Source organism: Osmerus mordax, chromosome 7 (assembly GCF_038355195.1).
Source record: "Osmerus mordax isolate fOsmMor3 chromosome 7, fOsmMor3.pri, whole genome shotgun sequence".
NCBI lineage: Eukaryota > Metazoa > Chordata > Actinopteri > Osmeriformes > Osmeridae > Osmerus > Osmerus mordax.
Genome location: NC_090056.1, coordinates 15322590 through 15343255, shown reverse-complemented (window position 1 = coordinate 15343255; position 20666 = coordinate 15322590). Strand labels below are relative to the sequence as shown.

The window sequence follows — 20666 nt, the reverse complement described above, 5'->3', positions numbered from 1 at the left end:
GAGGCAAAAAAAGGATCAAGGTTTGAAGTCGCTGGACATTGTCTGCTAAAAGTTTTCGGGAGCTGGAGGTGTCGTTGTGATCTGGTTAAGCTCCTCAGGAAGAGAGACAGAGTTTGTAAAGGGCTTGGCTTACATGTAGTCTGCCCCCGCCTCCCCCCACAGGTGTAATTTTCAGGTCGTAGCCAATCTCTGTTGCTTCTGGCACTTACAGGTGTGTCCACCGCACCGCGTCAAACCAATCAAAACAAAGACGAAGCCCCTCAAGTCCCACATTACTGGTTGGCCTGCCCCCATCCGCACCCCGCCCCGGGTACTTTGTATGTGTTTATGATGTCAGCTTCAGCCTCTGTGGGAACGGACTCCTCTGTTCCTATCACAACACCAACGACTACACCACCATCAGCCCTAAATGCTGCACACACCCATTCCAGAAGTAAAAAAGAGAATCAACTGTAAAAATGTATGAAGATGTAGACCGTGTCTGAAAACCACATTAACTCTAGTCTACTTCTCAGAATATCAGACACCTGAAATACCTGCCCTTTGGCTTCCTGTCTTTAAGCTCTGTCTTCCTTTGTGTTCTCACACCCAGTTCAGCCAAACAAAAAACCCTGCAGGTTTATGGCAAGAATGACAGGTGGACAAAGTACAGGTGAGTAAAACCCAGACAGACACTGGCAGACTTGGGGGGAGGGGAGGGACCACAGCAGGATGGGTTGGTCTTTCAATCACCGGGGCTGGTGTGGTTACGGTTCGTAGCCTCGGAGGCATCGGCACCTAATCCCAGGCCTGGTTTGGGCCTGGCTAGCTCTGGGCAACACAGCCACTCTCGGTTTGGATGTGTAATTGTCTGGATTAGCCCCTAACAATGAGCACAATGCCAACAGCAGATCCTGTTTCAGAGGGGTGTGGTGCACGTTGTCGTGAAGCTGCATGGCCAGAACGAAGGAAGTTGTTAGGAGGAAGAGGATCGTAGCAGGGGGGGTTGTGGGCCACAGATAGGCTGGTTGGCAACCTTGTTAGGTTGTGATATGAGAAGTAAAATGAGCTGAAGGACAGTGTCAGGGATCTAAAAGAGAAAATTATTAAAAGGCTAGACTTTAGATTCGTACAATGTGTACTGAGTTTTTAATAAAATGTATTCAGTCAAACATTTTACACAATCAAATGTATTAATGGCTACCACCTGCGATGTCAAAACATTTAGTTATCTAACCATAGGTTAGAAATACTTACAATGTTAAAACATGTAACTACATTTTTGTCACATTAGTCCTCTACAGTTCTTGAAGAACACCACCAAAAATCAAAGATTCACACAACTTTAAGCATTAGCACATTTCTAGACAAGTCATTCAATGAAGTCATTAGTGAAGTTAAGGCTGTTCAAAAGCACTGGTCAGTAAATTACTCTGGCCTCAAAGGTATTCTTTGTTTAGTATTCACATTTGCATTCCAAATGAGCTTGAGGGTGAAGCACTGGGCCCAAGCTGAACTAATTTGGATACTGATGGGTATCAGGCAGGCTGTCACGCAAGGAAGGGTGTAGGGTCATCCATCAGTTTCAGAAGCCAACAGCATTAAATACACACACAAACATACACACACACACACTGAAAACACAGCAATCACAGCAGAAGTGCCATGCTATTAAAGCATGCAATTAGTCACTCTGAAAAATCGGTGTATGCCATTTTAGGTTAAAAGGTTGTTAATGTTTGCTACTGTGCATCTTGATAGTGTTGCTTAAGGATTTTTCCATTTGTTGTTTTATATTTTTTTATGTGTGGTAATTTGTTTATTTGCCTAACCTATAGTTAGTTTGTAGAAGGTTTGTGAGATTATTTCTATATTAAAAACATTTGAAGCTGTACCCATCAAGCTTTTGTTTCTACTTTGTCCAGAATAAAAATTTATTCTTTTGCCTCAGAATGTCCATGCAGAATATTCACACTTTTCTAACAAAGTAAAAAAGTAGTTGCTATAATGAGTGAGTTTTATGTCTGCAGTAGTATACATATTTTTGTTGTCCTGTTCACGACTTGAGACATTGAGTTTATTCTTGCCATTGCATTATCAATGATTGCCTTAGTTGCTATTATCAAGCTGAAAAGTGTGTACTTTGTATGTGTTTATGATGTCAGCTTTAGCCTCTGTGGGAACGGACTCCTCTGTTCCTATCACAACACCAACGACTACACCTCCATCAGCCCTAAATGCTGCACACACCCATTCCAGAAGTAAAAAAAAAGAGAATTAACTGTGAAAATGTATAAAGATGTAGACCGTGTCTGAACACCACATGACCTCTAGTCTATTTCTCAACATATCAGACACCTGAAACACCTGCCCTTTGGCTTCCTGTCTTTAAGCTCTGTCTTCCTTTGTGAACTGAAAACTGAAAAAGTTTGCAAGTTCATCAACATTTTTGATCATTATTGCCCAGCCCAGTGCTCATGCCCTCATAATATGGTCCACATGCTCTTTTATTTCCTATCTGTTGATTAATCCACCTGCCTGCTTTGGCCTTCTGTTCAGGTGACTGTGGGATAATTACAGAGATGTAAATTGTCTTACAGGAAATTGGAGGATTTAGCCCAGGTGTGAAGCTAAAAAGCTTTCTCATTATACTGATCAGTGATCAACCATTGGTTTCTAAAGAGTCTCTCACCAATTAGCTTCCTGTCTGACTGGCTACTTCTCTAACTGGTCAAAGGAGTCCAACTCAATTTATTATAATAAAAAAGGATGTGTTTTTTAAACACATTTAACATATACTGTAGTGCAATCATTGCTGTTTGTAAACTTTAATGAGGTCATTTAACTCAACACTTTACACTAAACGTCATATGTACATTTTCATGTTAAAGTGAAAATAGGCAATATGAGTTTGTGAGTTTGTAGACAAAGGCCTAGGGACGGCCCCACACACAAGCAGTCTCGCAACCGCGGCCTTGCTCCAACTTGTCGCCCTCTACCACCAACGGGTAATTGGCCCCCAAGGATTGCGGGAGTAGGGTGTGTGTATGTGGGAGCAATATCCCATAAGCCCCAGTGGGGTTGTTGTCATAGGGACAAGGAGGAAGGGGAGTCAGACATACCAATTATTACAGCATCTTATTCCACAACACCTGTCAGGCTCACCCTGTGGCTCACCAACTACATTCAAAAGTCTGACATCACCAGTTGAGACAAAGCAGTTTGTCATATAGAAAGGCCAAATGTATAGTCAAACATTATATTTTACACACTATTGTGTGATGTGCCAATTTATAGAAAATACATGTACACACAAAGTTTGAGAGGTCAATTCAACTGAAAATGCAGTTGAAGCTTGATGTGTCTTATGTACGCTCAAATTCTTTTTGCAAAATTTCAACCTCCGTTTCACAAACACACATGAACACACACAGTAGAAGTCTCGGACAGGTCTGACCCTCACAGTCCATCAAACACACCTGCAGAGCAACTGGTCCGTGTCAAGTTTCAGTAATGAGGGAAGAGAGACACTCTGGCCGTTGGTGTTTGTTTAGGAAATGAGACTAAATGTTGACCTCTAGGTTCTCTCCATTGTACCCACCCCAAACACCATGACCGTGTCTGCTCCCTGCAAGCCACGTTTGGCATTATCTTGCCTTGAAAGGTTTGTGTGCTCAGTTGATGGTGATATTAGCAGGAATGATAACGTGCCATCTCCAAACACACCTGCTGCTGCCTCTTCCTGTATAATACGGCTCTCTCTTGTCTCTTGTATAATACAGTCCAAGTTGTGAATTGGTCCTACTGAAACACGGCCAAGCAGCGAATATGAGATTGTCAATGTACACTGTACATTGTACAACGTTATTGTCCCGTGACCATGACATAAGCAGTTCCTGTGAAATTGTGTAATTGTAAACTATAAAGTAGCATTTTATCAGAGAATCTGATTGTGGTGATAAAACATTGTAAAGTCACAGGATTAGAATACGTATCATAATGCATTTGAATGCTACAAGCCTGCTGCTACCAAACAAATCTCTGCTGATATCACTCCTGTAGTCTGTATTGTGGGCCCTGGATACTTCTGAGAAAGCTAACAGCAGGCCTTGCTAATGATGTAAGATGTTTGTCATGGAAGGGTGGGGGGGGGGGGGGGTCCTGTGGGAGTTGGAGTCAAGTGAAGACAGTCATCATTGGGCTCATTGGGGCTGGTTGTCAAGGATGGGAGCCACCCAGAACAGAGCAGACTACACCCCATTATTACCTTCTTTAGAGCCTCTGTGGATTGTCCATTCTAAAACCTTGAAAGGACCTCTGAGGTGGAGTGACAAAGGAACAATCCTACCAAGATTATGTTCACTACTGGACTGCCAAACATCTAAAAGAAGAGAAATAAGCAGTAGGAGAAAGTTATGTTTAGGAAAGGAAAAACCACACATTTCCCACACGTTACCCTTCGTTATCCAACAGGAAGGGATGATAACCTCTGGTTCCTCTAACTGTTCTCTGACTGAGATGATTTACATGAGTCCCATGTTAAAGGTTCCAATTAAAAGTGATTTGCAGTGCCTGGAAACACTGATAGCCCAGCTTTAGAACACATATGACTGAGCGGTGCAGTGAGGGGGATACCAATATATTCCACACTCCCTCGCTGTCAAAAGCATCTGGACTTTCCAAAGTGATCTTTATGGCCAATAAAGTTAACACTTAGACATTAAGGAGTATTTTTCAAAGGACTGGCACGCTAGAATACTTGGATTGTGAATGTGGGGGACCAGTTCTAGTGTGGGGAGGAAGGGTTAATAATACCAAGAAGATCTTCAGGGACAAAGTATAGTCCTATTTATTTTAACACTTCAGTTCCAAGTGCTTGTAATAAGCGTTAGTTAATAGTAAGTTAGTCTTATTAACAAATGTTAATGACAATTAGCATCTTATAAGGGCCTTATTACCTAGCAACCAACCCTTCTCACACCTTATAATGACACTAACCTTAATCCCAATCCTAGCCTTAAACCTTACAAATATTATCATCACTTATGTAGTCTTCTTGTTACTAAGTATCTTATGGGGGATACATTACCCATTAATTAACTTATTCTTATAACAAGCACACTTGTTTAACTGCATGCTCTTATGGTTCTTCCCTTTGGCACTTATTTGGTTTTCCACAATGTATGCTTCATGTTTTGGCTGCTCGCAATATTTGGAGATGCTCGCATCTCGTTATGATCAGTGACCTATGCTCTTTTGTAAAGCTCTCTCTTGGAAGTCGCTTTGGATAAAAGCGTCTGCTAAATGCATAAATGTAAATGTACATGTAAAATGCATAAATGCACCTGGATCTAAAGTGACACCCTATTATTTAGGAAATATTAATTCAGTTTGTGAACATAAAAGGATCTGCCAGTGGCTTGTCAGTGCCACCCATGTCTCATCAGCCACTGTCTAATGAAGACAAGTGGCCGCCTATCTTTCTCTTTGTAACTGAACATGAAACTACAAGATAAGGCTTATCAAAGTAGTTTTATCCAACACAAATCTATTATCATTTACAGTAACTTGGAATGAGGGCACCTCCAAAAAAACTACCTAATAATCATACTGATAGTTGCTGTAATCAACATTTACATACTCCACACAATGCGCATCAATTTTAAAGGGTGAGTTTAAGTTTTGTCTTAGTGTTGGAACCCAAGATTAGATCATGTACCAATAATGTATTGATGAAAGGAAGATGTATACAAGCCAGTCTTCTGAAGTGGCTTAACTTACAGTAATATGCCTACTGAATTAATTAGAGTCTAAATGATCTGCAAAGACCTACAAAAAGGTTAACTGTAACATCGTGCACAGGCTAACTGAAAAGGAGCATGCTGAGTAAAAGATTTCATTAATTTTCAATGAATGGTAACGAGTGTCAAAGTCCACAGTCTAGCAGGTCATCTGACTGCATCCTTCTCTGTGATGTCAGTAAGAGGGCTGTACATTAACACATTTCACAGAGCTAGTATAACAACGGGGCTTGCTCAATCTTGGCAAGGTTTTACTGCCTTACAAACACACCCTTCAGTTTGGGCGCCACTCTGTCAACAATGAGGTCTCCAGGCGCAAGGGCTAGTGGGTTGATCACTGCCCCACAGCCAATCAAAGCCCAGGAAGACAAAACACAGCCGCAGAATGACCTATGGGAGAATGGTAGTTAAGGAGACCAGCTGTTTCTCAGATGATGTACAACGATCTACTTGAGGATAGGCACAGGTAATTTACTGGTGGTTAAATGTTGTACAGATGGCATAGTGTTTTGACAAGGTGTATAGTTTGATCAGGTTGATAAACAAGAAGATTGTCCTTTTCTTCCAGGTAGCAGAATATCTGTTATGTTTTTCACTCCTAGATTCAGAAATTTATGTGTAAATCTAGTTTCTATCAATATCTTGTTTTGACCTGAAAATGTAAGGTTTTAGTGTGATACTTGCCAGAGTATATTACAGTACAACAACATATTACACACTATATAAATATGCATTCATGTGAACATGTAATTCTTTGAATAGTTTCTAGTAACTGTGAGCATTTTTTTATATATATACAAAGAATTCCTCATTCATAAAATTTCAATCAAAGCAAATATTTTACCTTGACTACAACAATCTCTGATTCAACAAACTCAAACAAAGATTATTTCACTCATTCAAAGCCACACACACAAAAACTTTGCATCTACATCATATTAGCTGCATCACGACCAAAACACTCAGCTTGTAGAGCAAGCCGTAGAATGACACTCGGTTGGTGTGGGAACACCTTCAGCCATAACCCCAAGTGACCTACCTCAAGATGAACATGACCTGTGACCTGGAAAAGAATGCCATTCAGCCGACTCCTCTTCCACAAGAAAACCCCCAAAGAGACACACAGAGGTTCACTGCATTGTAAAAATCCATCTTTCCAGTTCTTCTCCATCTAAAATCCAATTCATTTTAAATCCATGCTATCCAGCCTAAAAGACTGGGGTTTGTATGTTACATTCTGAAATTGTGAGTTGTGCGAGGCAGGGAAGAAGAGAGTGGGGTTAGGGAAAAGATGTTGTCAGTTGTGATGTGTGTTGAGAGGAATGCACCGGCGTTATCACTGTGGGTTATGCAAGAATAGCTTGGTGGAAACCTTTGCCTGGTACAGAGTTGGGCCCCAGCCTCCACTCACACATGGCCAAGGAATCCTGCCCGTAAGAATTCCTAATTGCCCTTCCTGTAAGGGAGGCTGTCAGACACATGGTGGGCCCAATGCTTGGGTTATCGCACATGACCCACAAGCCTACTTCTTTTTTCTTTCTCCAAAACAACTATTTTTAGCTTTCATCTTATTTTTATAAAAAAAAAATTGTCATAGGTTATTAGGTACAGTATATTGGTTTTAGTGTTAAACTCCCCTTTCTCCCTGTATTCGGTATACAACAATTAGAATATATATATACTTTTTTAAGGATTTAGAAACTTGGTAGTTTCTTTTATTGTGTAATCTCCACATTATCTTCTCCAGCCCAATGTTTCGTAGTTCTTTTCATATTGCCTGTCAAAACATCCAACAAACAAACACAACATTTGAACATTTTGAAGATTGAACATATTTCATATATATTTGGGAAGCATTTTATGGAAAGTAACATGGTGATTGGGGGCCCAGGGATCCTGGACCTGTGTGCTGTGACAGTGGGGTGAGGAAGGCAGGTATCAGATGCTCACATGAAAGAGGGGCTGTGGATTTAAGGCTTTTTGTCTTTGGGCGTTCAAAGGAAACAGCTGCCAACTGCACAGGGCCTCACTCTATTCATGTGGGGGGACGCAGACATGGACCACACCAACACACAACACTCTTCAAAGGAGTGGGAGAGGTGTGTGTGGCTGCATGCATTTGTACATGTTGTGCATGTCATGTTAATAAACGCTAGAGTTTTTATCATCACTATATGACATGATTGAGCTGTGTTACTGTTATCAATGAACCACTGGACTACTTCCTGACTATAAACTGTAGGTTAATTTATGTTTTGCAGTTTTGTACAAAATACCCCAAACCAATTTACAATTGTCTGATTTTCTTGAACTAAGATGGCCCATTGGATTTGTAGGAAATCCTATTCTGGTTCAAATGAGATTCAAATGTTTCTGGAACTCTTCTCTCCCCAGCTCCATCCTCCCCCGCTATTACAACACTCCTTCGGTTGGTATTTGCATCAAAGGCAAATAGTCTGTATCTATGGTGAAAGGGAAAAGGGAGACTATTACATTTAGAAGTTAGAAGTGCACACCGTATGTAACCAGACGAGGACTTAAGGAATTGGGTAACAGTTTATCATTAGTAGCCCGTCCACCCTCTAAATTTTCACGGTGTCCCGATCTTGTCATCATCTGATCTCAAAAAGACTGGCAAGGTTAAAGGAATTATTATTTTAAATTACATTTGTCTCAGAAACCAATAATTGTATCATTATAGATATGTGTAATTATGAATATGTATAAAATGTTTTCTATTCGGCAGCAACAAAAACAAAATTGTATGCGTATGTAATAGACGTGGTTGCGCCACCGTCGGAAGTACATGGCCTATGTTCATCCACACCTGAGATCGAACACGCAACCTCCCACTCCTTAAGCGTGACCATTATGACAATGAAAAGCTAGCATATAGCTAGCGCGTGTTGCCTCTATACATAGGCCTACCTGAGGAGTGAGTAACCGATCTACACTGGCTACACATACAACATTAACAGACCACACAATTAGATTTTTAAAGAACATGTTGAATCGAATGAGTATAGCTTCAATTTTATGTCAAATTAGGAGGTTGTGGACATGAATTACAAGTTAACCTCAGCAACTCTAACCCTACAAACCTACACTTTCATTTTCCTATGCAAATAATTTTGCATAGACTGAGCCGATGCGGCATTTGCCATGGCGACAAGGGTACTCTGTGCTGTCTTGTCTCTACCGGACTTCCCTTGTATAAAAAAACAAACCAAAATGCAAAGCAACATGCAGTAGCAGAACTAGTAAGGTAAACACCCTGCATCCATCATGTTTGGAAAGACAAAATCCACAAGAGGCAATGACAAACTGCACTGCACAATGCAGACCACAGAAGGTCCTGGAGTTTTTCTTGACTGATCGGAATACTCTGGTAAACACACAAAAGAAACGTTCCTGGCCACTTTACCAGGGAACATGGCCTCACTGGGACAGTCTCTTGATGCTCACAGTCACAGTCGAGTGTATGGTTCCACAGCCCACGCAAATCTTCTCAGGTCCTCCGGAGACAGTCCTGCTTCCCTGTGGCCAGTCTGCCCTCGGGTGGCATCCCATAATGATTATTACTGCCTAGGTGACACACCCTTTTTTGTTTATGTACAGAGCAGTCTAGAAACTAAAGCCTGTAAGAACCATGTACATTTAATTTAGAGAACCAAAAACCATGTCAAGTTGATTAAGACAAGTACTTAAAGACAAACGGAATGGACATGTTTATTGTGATTTACTATACTATCCCATCAAGTTATGTAGACAAACGCATGTGGCCCTCAGAGGATCTCAGAGGACAAATCGTGTAACCAGTTGAACTCCGTTGATTTAATTGGCGTGTTCTCTTTTAGACCCATCTGCTGTGCTCTCTCTGTACAGATGGGCTTCATTCACCTATAGGCAGCCTAATGACCACCTTCCTACCAATGTTCTGAGCCCCAACAACAGCCTTGGCTAACCAACAGCAGGTCCCCACAATGAAGGGTGGGCTTGCCTGCTCTCACAAGTCCTGGCAAGGGTGGGTTTTTAAGGTATTAAATAGGCCCTTACAAAGGTGGGATTGTTGCATTGGGAATTAAGTGAGATGTAGGCAAGAATCTGCTTGCATGGCTGTGTAGAAAAGAGTCCACTCCTCTTGCTCTGAAGGTATATTTTGCTTAATGCTGTGAACTTGAGAGGTCTTTCGTTGACTGTCGCTGTGTGACTTCTGGGTGTGTCTAGCAAAGATGACAAAGGTGACTGGTTGTGTAAAAAAGACTCAGAGAAAAAAGACTCATTGTGTGCCTGTGTGTGCATGTGTGTGCGTGTGACAGTAGAAACTGAGACTGGGCAACATTGCATCAGTGGGATTTCCACCCTGGCAACCAAGTCCCTCCTCCACCCAATTTTACAGAACAGAACAGGGAGAAGGAGAAAAACAACCTGCAAGTCATGGCAAACACTGCAGCTGTCTCCCAATAGACTCTTTCACACACACACACACGCGCACACACACACACACACACACACACACACACACACACACACACACACACACACAGTGAGCATCAACAGAGACCCATTCTGTGGTGTTTTGGTTTGGTCTTCCAGCACAATGTCTGTAAGGTTAAAAAGCAGATGGTTCGCGATGATTTGAAGGTATTCTCATCGATAATCATTCTGGCAGCTTTTCTTTTAAAAGTACGCCCCTTGTCAGAATATTACATTTGTTGAAGTTGAAAACGAATTCAATGTATCACAACAAGAACAATCCACCAAGGAAGAATACTAACGGATGACACTCTATTGTGCAGAATACTTCCCTGTCAGCAGTCATCTGTCCCTGTCAACAGCCCAGCAGATCAGAAACACCCTCCAGGATATACACATTGTGTCCTAGTCTATTAAAGGAGGATGAACATGCTACCAAAACCTCAGAGGGTGCACTATACAGTTGGAAAAACTAGTAAGCCTGAAGAACAGTAAGGCCAGGTTACAGATGACTAAAAAGCACATAAAATAGCCTGGAGAGTTTTGGAACAAAGACAGATGAGAGTGATGGAAAAACAAAATGTCTCAGATCCAAAGAGTACTATTTGCTAAACATGGTGGAGGTAGTGTTGGTAAGGCTGCCACTGGAACTTGTTCACTCGTGTTCTGTGAGGATGGGCGTACCCCAACATTTTACATTAAGGTTACATTAACTACACCAACTAATACTTTAACCACATAGCATTACCTAGAGTAGAAAATAAGTGTGTGCATAGGAAATGCAATTTAATTAAACGGTGGTAAGTCTTAGGGATAGTACAAAAGCATAAGAAAGCACAGTATGGGGAAGGGGTGTAGGGCTAAATGGTTGATGTAAAGAGATCATAAACGTTGGGTGTGTGAACAGGTGTCCCTTAATGATTTGTGTTGGTTGAACCCTAATCATAAAAACGACTCCCTCTATTGGGCATTTGCTTTCCTCACTATGGTGATGGCTAGTCAGCTGTTGTAGCTCCCAAACACCACTAGAGAGCACCATCTGCCTTCTACAGATTTGATATTTTATCCTGTCAGAGTGAAGAAGCAATCATAATTTCCTTTTTTTTTTTTTCAATCTTTATGATAAATGAAGTATTTCCTCATTCTTCCTTAATATATGTCTTTATTACTGTAGGTACACCTCACTGCACTAACATCTTGAGACACCAGGTGTTCTACACCTCTCCACTGTATTTCCAAGGTTTGGCTCTCTTCCATTTCAATTGAGTCATCAAGGCAAAGTTAATTGACTCCTATTGAAAATGATTGACCCCATCTTAAGGCAGTTGTTTCTGTTCTGCAGTGGCTTCCTCTGACGCAGGTCTTCATTGGGTCTGCTTATTGTCAAACAAACACTGCACAGTCAGGGGACTGATCTGCTTCTGATGAAAAAGACATGAGGTTTCTGTTGGTCTGTCATATCTCATAAGGGCCATGTGGAGCTAGTCTAAGCACTAGCCTGCCATCTCTCTGCAGCAGAGCGAAATAATTGACCCATTAAAGCACAGACACTGAGCTGGGAATAAGAGGCACTTTGGCAATGTTTTGTCTGGATTTCTATCATTGCTCATCAAACCCATCATCCGGCTCTTCTGGTCTGGCTCTAATCTCATCTACATGTTTGTACACGTTTCTCACCAGAAGGATAACGTCAATGCAAGTTTAGCCAGATTTCATAATGAGTACAACAATTCTACTTGGAATGAAATGGTTCCTGGCTACCGGTGACTGACATCAGTGTCCAGTATTTCCGTAGCCATCATGGAATAAATGTACAGAATTCACAACAAATCTAACTAAATTAACATGATAAATCCACAACGGGGTCCGTGGTCATCTTGAGGCCGAGATTCCCTGAGGATGTGGCCGTTGTGTGTGTGTTCCAGTCTGCAAAGCTGTCATCACCTTCTCAGGGAAGATGGCACTGCTAAAGCACAGTCATATGCCAAAGCCATCTGGGCTGTAAGACAATTAGGACTAAGAACTGGCACAATGCAGCATTTAGTTAGTTTAGACGCATCTTTTCTCTGTCACCTATAAATGGTTCAGAAATAGAAAGTTAATACATGTGATGTCTTTTGTTAACGTAGGTTTGCTTGTAAAGTTTATGACAGCATGACATTACTGTGGTTTGAAAAGCTGCTCTTACAAGGCCTTAAAGATGAACTGTCGAGTAAACTAAGCTGGGCATGCACTGACTAATAAACTATTAATTAACAGGCAATCTGTGTCCTTATAAAACAGTTCCATATTTATTGCAAAATATTTTAGTACAGAATACAACTGAAAAAAAAAAACATCAACAAAAGGAGGAATGGACAGTAAGGCCAACATGAGCACTCCAAGAGCTGTACTGTACAAACACCAATAGTAACATCTGTTGCTTTAATAGTATTTTATGTAATGCTTTTTCTAATGCAATCCTCTTGTAAAAACCTCAAACCTCCAAGTTCTTCTTAACATTATTGCCTGTGCACACTGTACTTGCTTGACCAACCTTGTAGCACCAGAAAATAATTTTGAAAATTATCTCTAGTTATTTTGACAAGGCATAAGAAATGCTTCTTTAAATTCTTTATGTGCCATACAAAAATGAAAAATGGGATTGTTTATATGGATTTTGGAAAACTGTTCCGAGACATCTGTTGTTAGTCGGGGTGAGCAGGACTGTGTCCGTGTTGGTTTGATACTTTGATACCTCTGCTGGATGGACACAGAGGATGTTAAAACTACACACTGTCATCCCAACTTTCTAAGCAGTATTAACGGACCCTCAGACACTAGTCATTCTACTGCTCAACGGACAAATCAGCTGACAGTCTTTGGAGAGAAAAGGACCAATGTATTTGAAAGCCAAGTAAGGGAGCCACCAGTTTAACTGATGGGCTTTAGTTACTTAGTTTTAGTGCCTTTAACCTTGTATAGGCTCAGTTCAGCATAGTAATAGGGCGTGCAGGCATGTGCACATCCTTTGACAAATTTGGCACTGGTGCAGTGGTACTTCTCGTGAGTAAACCTTCACAATAAACCTTCCTTTTTCTCTCACTCTCCCTCGCTGTCTCCTTCTCATGAAAATCTTCACAACCTTTCCACAAAAAGGCAGAGTAAAACAGGTTAAATTTTCTGACATTCAAATGTACATCTTAATATTGGCTCTCCCAAATCTGGGATCTACAAAAACCCCACTCTGGAAGTTTACAATAGAAAAAATTAAATAGAATAAAATAGATACAATTTTGTCTTAAATGCATAAGCCCTTCTGAAAACAACCTAAATATTACAAAGAATGAAATGAAATACAATCCAAAATGCTTGCCAAAATGTGGACAGAGGAAGGACATCTTATAAGTAGGCTTGACAAGGATGCGGGACGTTAACTATAGATGCAACACATAAGAATTATTCCTGTCCTTCTAATTTAAAATGTTTACAATACATCTGCATCAAAGCGAAACATCCGACATGAAAAGAAAACCGATGGCCTTATTCGCCTTTATGATTTGATGAACCAAAATGAGATGTTTGGCTCTGATTTGGTGGAGTTCCCACCGTGTTGTCTTGTACTCCTTTCTATTCTGTTTTCATTAGTGGTTATGGTGACGTTCCTTCATGCAGCGAGCCCACCTGCCTCCAGACACAGAGTCTGAAGCTGACCTGAGGTCTCTGACCTCTGCAGCAACTGAGGCGGTGTGGAGCGGGGTTATCAAGATGACGCTAGCACACAGCTAGCACCCTTCCCATGTAGCCCACACAGGACTGCAGCCCCCCCCCTTCAGGCAGGCTTCAGAGGTCGCAGATCATGCTTTCGATGTGAAGCGGAGAAGCTACAAAACCAAGCGGTGCTCTACATGTGCTGAGTGATGGTGTAAGGATAATGACTTGCACTATTTATAAAGGAAACCACTACAATATGATAAACATTCATTGTATAACTAAGCATTAAAGGTAAGGTTGAAGTGAGCTAGATGAGAAGATTTTGCCGTTGAACCAACGTTCGTGTCTGTTTCTGTTGAGTTAAATTAATATTCCTTTGGTGAACGCACACCAAAATTGTCTGGACAGCTCTACATGTAAAAAAGGGAGTTGACTTTTAAACCGTTTCACAACCTTTTGCAGTTTTGCAAGTGCTTTCAATGATTCTAGACCCTGAGTAGAGGACATAGGCTTGGGGTGCGTTTAAGCAGAAAAATCCTTGTTGCCAAGCAAACATAAAAAATAATAAGACATTGCTAAATAGAAACACCTTTCAGACTGAAATAAATATGTACTAATTACCATTACATAGAACCACAAATTTAACCAAAAACCCACAACACACAAAGTCTTTTCAGCTTTACAGTATGCATATACTCATGCATATAAAGGGTTTCCCCCTGCATACAGACGAGAGGGAAAGGGCTATACAGAGAGCCTTTAGTTATACCATCACCCTCTCCAGAGACTAACACTGATTACAAAGAGCTTGATACAAACAAGAGCAAACAGAATTCACAGGAGTCAAGGGGGGGGGGGGGGGGGGGGGGGGGGTTAGACATCAGACTGTTTCTCTGCAGCTTTGTAAACAGGGGAGGCAAGACAGGCGGGTGTGTGTGTGGGGGAGGGGGGGGGGGGGGGAGACATCCACTTTAAGCAGCAAAGGTGGGGAGGGGGGGTTCAGAAGGTGGGGAGACAGCCTCACCTGGGAGGGACTTCAACCCTATTGGTGGAGAGACTTCCTCCCTGGGCACCAATGAGAGAGAAGCGATGAGCACGTCACCCTCTCCTCACATGATCCGACCCAAGCTGCTCCACAGCTGTCGCTCGTCAAGAGGGGACGAACCTTTTTTTCCATGCAGTGGCGGGCAGCAACACAGTCAGCACGACGGTGTCCTGTCCCGTGCTGTGCAAGACTAGTTCAAACACAACACGGCGTGGGAACCTTGGAGAACAGGCTGGTGTGGAGCCGCTCCACGTGACGCAGCGCAGGTGACAGAGAGCTACTCATCACCAGGGACAGAGACACGGACGGCCGCTAGCATGGCTGAATATCATCGCCCACAGACCAGTCACCCACATGGTCCCTCACAACTCAACTGGCGGGCGGGAGAGAAGGGACCTTTGAGAAACGGGTGGTGGTGGTGGTGGTATGGGGGTTGGTGGGAAAGAAGACGGGCGATAGGAGAGGGGGGAGTCAAAGGTCAGACGAAGAGCTGGATGCGCTCCCGGATGGTCTGCCGGCAGATGGGGCAGGTCTTGAGCGCGGCGCTGCAGTCGATGCAGGAGGCGTGCCCGCACTGGAAGACCAGCTTGATGTGGTTGTCGATGCAGATGGGGCAGGTGATGCGCTCCTCCATCTGCCGGTAGCGACACTGCAGCTGCTCCAGCAGGTTGTGCTGCTCCGAGTTCTCAGAGACCGGGCTGCAGTCCACCTCTGTCTGGTCTGAGGAGGGGAGGGGTACACACACACACGGTCATGAGACACACCCCTGACAGGCATGGGGACACGTCAAATCTGCAAGGGGGGGGGGGGGGTTCACTTGTGTATTACCTTGTCTTATTTTCTTGGTGATTGTGACCTGGCATTTGATGCATTTCTTCATTCGATGGGCACACTCTGGAGAAAGGTAAGGCATACAGGCTTGGCTTACTCAGAGGTGATTTTAATGTGATGAGAGCACACACACACACACACACACACACACACACACACAGACAGACAGACAGACGGACACAGACAGACCTTCGCAGGCGACGCTGTGCTGGCAGGGGCAGAAGAGAATGAGCAGGGCCAGCTCAGAGCAGATGAGGCACTCGCTGGGCCCTGGAGGGGCGGGCATGGCCAGGTTGGTCATGGTGTTGGGTGTGGTGTGGACCCGCCGCAGACTGCCACTGCTCAGGCTCTGGCCACACGTGATGGCCTGCAGCCTCTGCAACCTGGAGGACGGGAACCAACCGTGAACCAGCATCCATTAAAACATCCTCGATATCATCTAGAAATGTCTTGATATCCAATTAAGGATTTCAACTTCATTGTGACATTTTGTGTCATGCTTTTAGTTCTAGAACCAGCCCCAAATTCTAACTTCAGCAGTGTTTCAGTTGGAGTTAAGTGTATCGATGGGAAACGAAGCAGAGAGTAATCAAGTACCTGTGCTTCTCGGAGAAGTTCTTGATGAGTTGCAGCACAGCACTATCTGCCACCAGGTCTAACGGACTCTTGCCTTTGTGGTTGGCGTAGTTAATGTCGGCGCCTTCCTGCGCCAGGAAGCAGGCAATGGCAGCACCCACGCTCAGCTCTGTGTTCCCCAGCAATCCCGAACCACTCAACTGCCCACGGAAGGGGAGAGGAGGAGGGAGAGTTACACGAAAAACTGAGGAATCCGATTGGACGCTTGCGAAGACGTAACTGTGCGGACACAGATGCTGTCCAGTCAGATTAATGTTACCTCAACAACCCACTAACTGATCGTAGTAATAGTATCAATTAGCAGTACTTAAAAAGCAAGCTGGACATCTGTTCAGCCAATAGAAAGGGGCAATCAAGGACAATCTCACTATTCAACAGCACAAACAATGATGGAAATGGAGACATGAACTTGATGACCCACAAAGAGCACTATGGACAAGCCCTATCCAATCAAATCCTGAGAACTCCCCCTCCCCCACACACACAAATGTGAATACACAGCGCTTAGGCTGGCTACCTTGAGAAGGCCTGAATGTGTGTGTGTGTTCCCCTTTAGTCTGACCATGCCTGGCACGTGTCCAGCATTGTTGAGAGAGCTGCAGTGTTTGGGGTCATCCTGACTGAAGAGGATGCCCTTCAGTGGCTCCGGCACCAACAGTTAAACAAACACTGGTTTGCTCTCAAGAATCACTAATTCATCAAGTTCTTTTCCCCCCAAAGAGCACTTTCCTTCGCATCGGAAAGGTGGGTCCTTGCATCCATCAGCTCACCCACTCATCAGATAAGTAAACACTGCGTCACTGTAAAGCCGAGGATTGTATGGCAGTGGTCCAACTGGCACACGTGATATGAGGACAGCTAAGGGGGCGGTCCGCCCTCTGGCGAGCGAATAACCCCCCCCCTCTCTCTCCCTCCCACCCCTCCTTACCCGGCAGTAGAGTGAGGAGGAGCCCTCGCCCCCCAGTGGGGCCGGGGGGGTGTTGGTGGTGGTGGCGGGGATGGCGAGGGGCGCGGCGGCGGGGGCCAGCGTGGCGTTTGCCAGCTGCGGCCGGCTCAGAGCCACGTGCATGGCCGTGTCGCCGTCCTCGTCCTCCACGTTGACGTCGGCCCCCTCGGCCACCAGCAGCTGCAGCAGGTCCCCGTGGCCCTGCGTCACCGCCAGCTGCAGGGGCGTCTGGTGGCGGTTGTTGCGGATGTTGACGTCACAGCGGCCCTGGGGGGGGGGGGGGGGGCGACAGGGGGGAGAGACGGGGGCTCCTGTTAGCGGAGTGTCCTGAGAGACGAGATGCTCGAGCCAAACCCGTTCTGTCGGTCAGCGTGAGAGAGGGTGCAACTAGGGTTGTACTAGCGACGGCTCCAGAGGGGGGAAATTAAACACAAGGAACAGGCCAGGGACCGGACTCCAGACCCACCTCCTTCATGAGGATCTCAGCCACGTCTCTGTGGTTGTTGAGGGCCGCCAGGTGCAGAGCTGAGAAGCCGTCGTCCTTCTTGACGTCCACCAGCTGACGCGCTCTGGCCAGGATCTTCTCAGTGGCCCTGGAGAGAGCGGGATGGGAGTCAGGGTTGCGTTCAGGACAGCGACTAGCATACTCAGTGTTAGTGAATTCAGATACAAATAGGAATCGAACTATGTATCTGTGCCGCTTTATTCTGGAGCATGTGACATTTGACAGGATGTGAGGTGAAAATATGAGGCAGAAAAGCAGGAGTTGAACTGAAGCGGCCTGATGTTTTTCAACAGTATGGTTAAAAGGTCAGGGTTTGGGGAGGTTAAACTAGTCTTCTGGCGGTGCTCCAGGGCAACCTCTTTGAGCCGCACATTCATACAATAGCACACCATTTCCAAAGCATGCACGCAAGGACTTAAACACAGTCCTGTACACACACACACACACACACACACACACACACACACAACCACACCCTAAAGAGACGTGTGACACACAAACCTGTTCCAAATACTTAAGAGGACATCAACATGGCGGGGATCTTTGTAAGGAGGTTTAAAGGTTTTACCAGTGAACGTAACTCTGACCTCTGAGCATGTGGCTGAACCTGCATTACAGGATTGTGTGTCGTCGTCGTCGTCGTCCCCGCCCCCCCTCCTCCTCCGCCGCACATCACGGCCCGTCCCAGATAAAGCTTCCTCGCGCACTCATTATAATGCACCCTAATCCACGCCTTGCTGCCCAAATGATAGATTTAACAGTACCAAAAAACAACAACAACTTGTTGTTCACTCCATGCGCATTTCATTTGGTTCAACGGCGCATCAAATACCGAAAAGGAAATAACTGCATTTCATGGTGCGTTCCGCCCACCTCCTCGAATTCAACGCACCCCTCACACCATGTCTGTGGAGCAGTGTTAAGCGAGGTGACTGAAGTGTGGTGAGTTGTGTTTGAGGACAAACAAGGACTGGGGGGCTGGAGAGCAGGCTGAGCATGCCGTTGTTATTCACGCGCCCCCGCTTCAATGCTGCGGTGCGGGCTGGCTGGAACACAGAGCTGCCCTCTGTTTTGGTTTGTTTTATGGCCTGTGTAATTGAACCCAACTGCCCTTAGTGGTTGTCCAGCACAGTGTCAGACTGCTAGCCTGAGACCCGGACAGCAAGTCATGAGTCAGTCCCGTCCAAGCAGAGAAGGTCACTTCCTCACTGCTCGATGCAGCAAACTTTCATGATGGCGAATGTGCAGAGCCTCATTAAGATGGTGTGATTACACAAGCATGGCTGGTGAGAAACAGGAGCTGGTGGAGTGTGGTCATGTGTAGGTCATGGCTCCCCTCTAGGCAGCCTGGTTAGAAGCCTAGTGACTGGGGAGCGGAGAGAGGGGTCCGGGGGTGGGGGGGGGGGGGTGTGTGGATGTGGAGGTCATCGGCACCTGCAGTGCGGAGGACTGGGAGAGGGAGGCGGGGCGAGGAGGAGGCGGAGCCAGAGGCTTTCCCTTCCTCCTCCATCATGGCTACATCCCTAGATACCGCCCCTTTCTATTCCCTGCCATCTCACCCATGTGAGGAAAGCCCCGGATTGGATGTCAGTCCTGCCGTTCAACACTCCTCCGTCCTTTTGGATCCTCAATGTGGTCTTGAAGATTCACCGTCCTAATAGACGCTCGTACATCATGGCTTGACAGCATCCAAACGCGGCTGTATTGCTTTTTGCTCTTACTAGAAAGCAAATTAATCTTTTTTTTCTTTCTTTTTTTACTGGTTCACATACCCATTAGAAACTCATCAGAGCAAAACTATTTTAATTGAAATTCAGGGATAAATATATCAGTATGTGCAGTAATAGTTGGGAAGCCTAGTGTTGTGTAAAGGATGAAGTCTGTGTGGGGTGAGGACAAACAGGTCTTTGCTGGCAGGCCTCTATGACTAGAGGTGTTCTCTCTGTACAGGGGAAGGTAGAGGTTGAGATACTCTCCTCAGAAGAGAGGGAGGCACAAAGCCAGTTTCCCCAACCCTCTTCTCTTTCCACCTCGCCATCTGTCGGCCTGTTTGTTTGTTGTTGTTTGTCTGTCTGCCTGTCTGTCTTGTCTTTCTGACTACATGCATGTCTGCCCGTCTGTCTGCCTGTCTTGTCTTTCTGACTACATGCATGTCTGCCCGTCTGTCTGTCTGCCTGTCTGTCTTGTCTTTCTGACTACACGCATGTCTGCCCGTCTGTCTGCCTGTCTTGTCTTTCTGACTACATGCATGTCTGCCCGTCTGTCTGTCTGCCTGTCTGTCTTGTCTTTCTGACTACACGCATGTCTGCCCGTCTGTCTGCCTGCAGCTGGAGAGCTTCAACATTGCTCTGACCGCCTACATCCCCCCCTCTTCCCAGGATCTTTTTAGAACTAGGCTGAGACCATCTTTTTCCATTTCCTCAGACAAACTAAATAAATACCTTCAACTCTAATAAACAAACGCACATTTCTATCGGCAGAACACTGGAGAGAAGTCTCCAGGGAATGGAAGGATTTCATACTGGACAGAGCACGAGGGAACCAGGGACAAACACCACTCTCACAAAACAACAACCCACAATGGGAAATCAAACAGTTGAGGAGCAGGCCTCCATAAATACAAACTAGTCATACGCCACTACATCTGACGCTGTGAAGAAGATTGCTAATCCAGAGCAGAACCCTTTTGTGTGTTTTCCTGTCATGTAGGAGCTGATGTCAGGCTAAATGAACGCAGGGGAGAGGACAGTGAAC

The 20666-nt window shown here is 44.7% G+C and overlaps 1 protein-coding gene across 2 annotated transcripts in view; it reads right to left on the bottom strand.

Moving 5' to 3' along the window:
* Positions 1 to 12523: 12523 nt before the first annotated feature.
* The window catches only part of mib2 (MIB E3 ubiquitin protein ligase 2), a 30741-nt gene continuing 22598 nt past the window's right edge, over positions 12524 to 20666 (bottom strand). For both annotated transcript variants that reach the window (XM_067239454.1, XM_067239455.1), the window contains exons 14-19: positions 17874 to 18000; positions 17390 to 17674; positions 16423 to 16601; positions 16015 to 16208; positions 15823 to 15888; positions 12524 to 15714 (exon numbers count right to left, since the gene is read on the bottom strand). In XM_067239454.1, coding sequence (XP_067095555.1) covers positions 15473 to 15714; positions 15823 to 15888; positions 16015 to 16208; positions 16423 to 16601; positions 17390 to 17674; positions 17874 to 18000 — 1093 coding nt within the window. In that variant the 3' untranslated portion in view covers positions 12524 to 15472. The remainder of the gene's footprint in view (positions 15715 to 15822; positions 15889 to 16014; positions 16209 to 16422; positions 16602 to 17389; positions 17675 to 17873; positions 18001 to 20666) is intronic.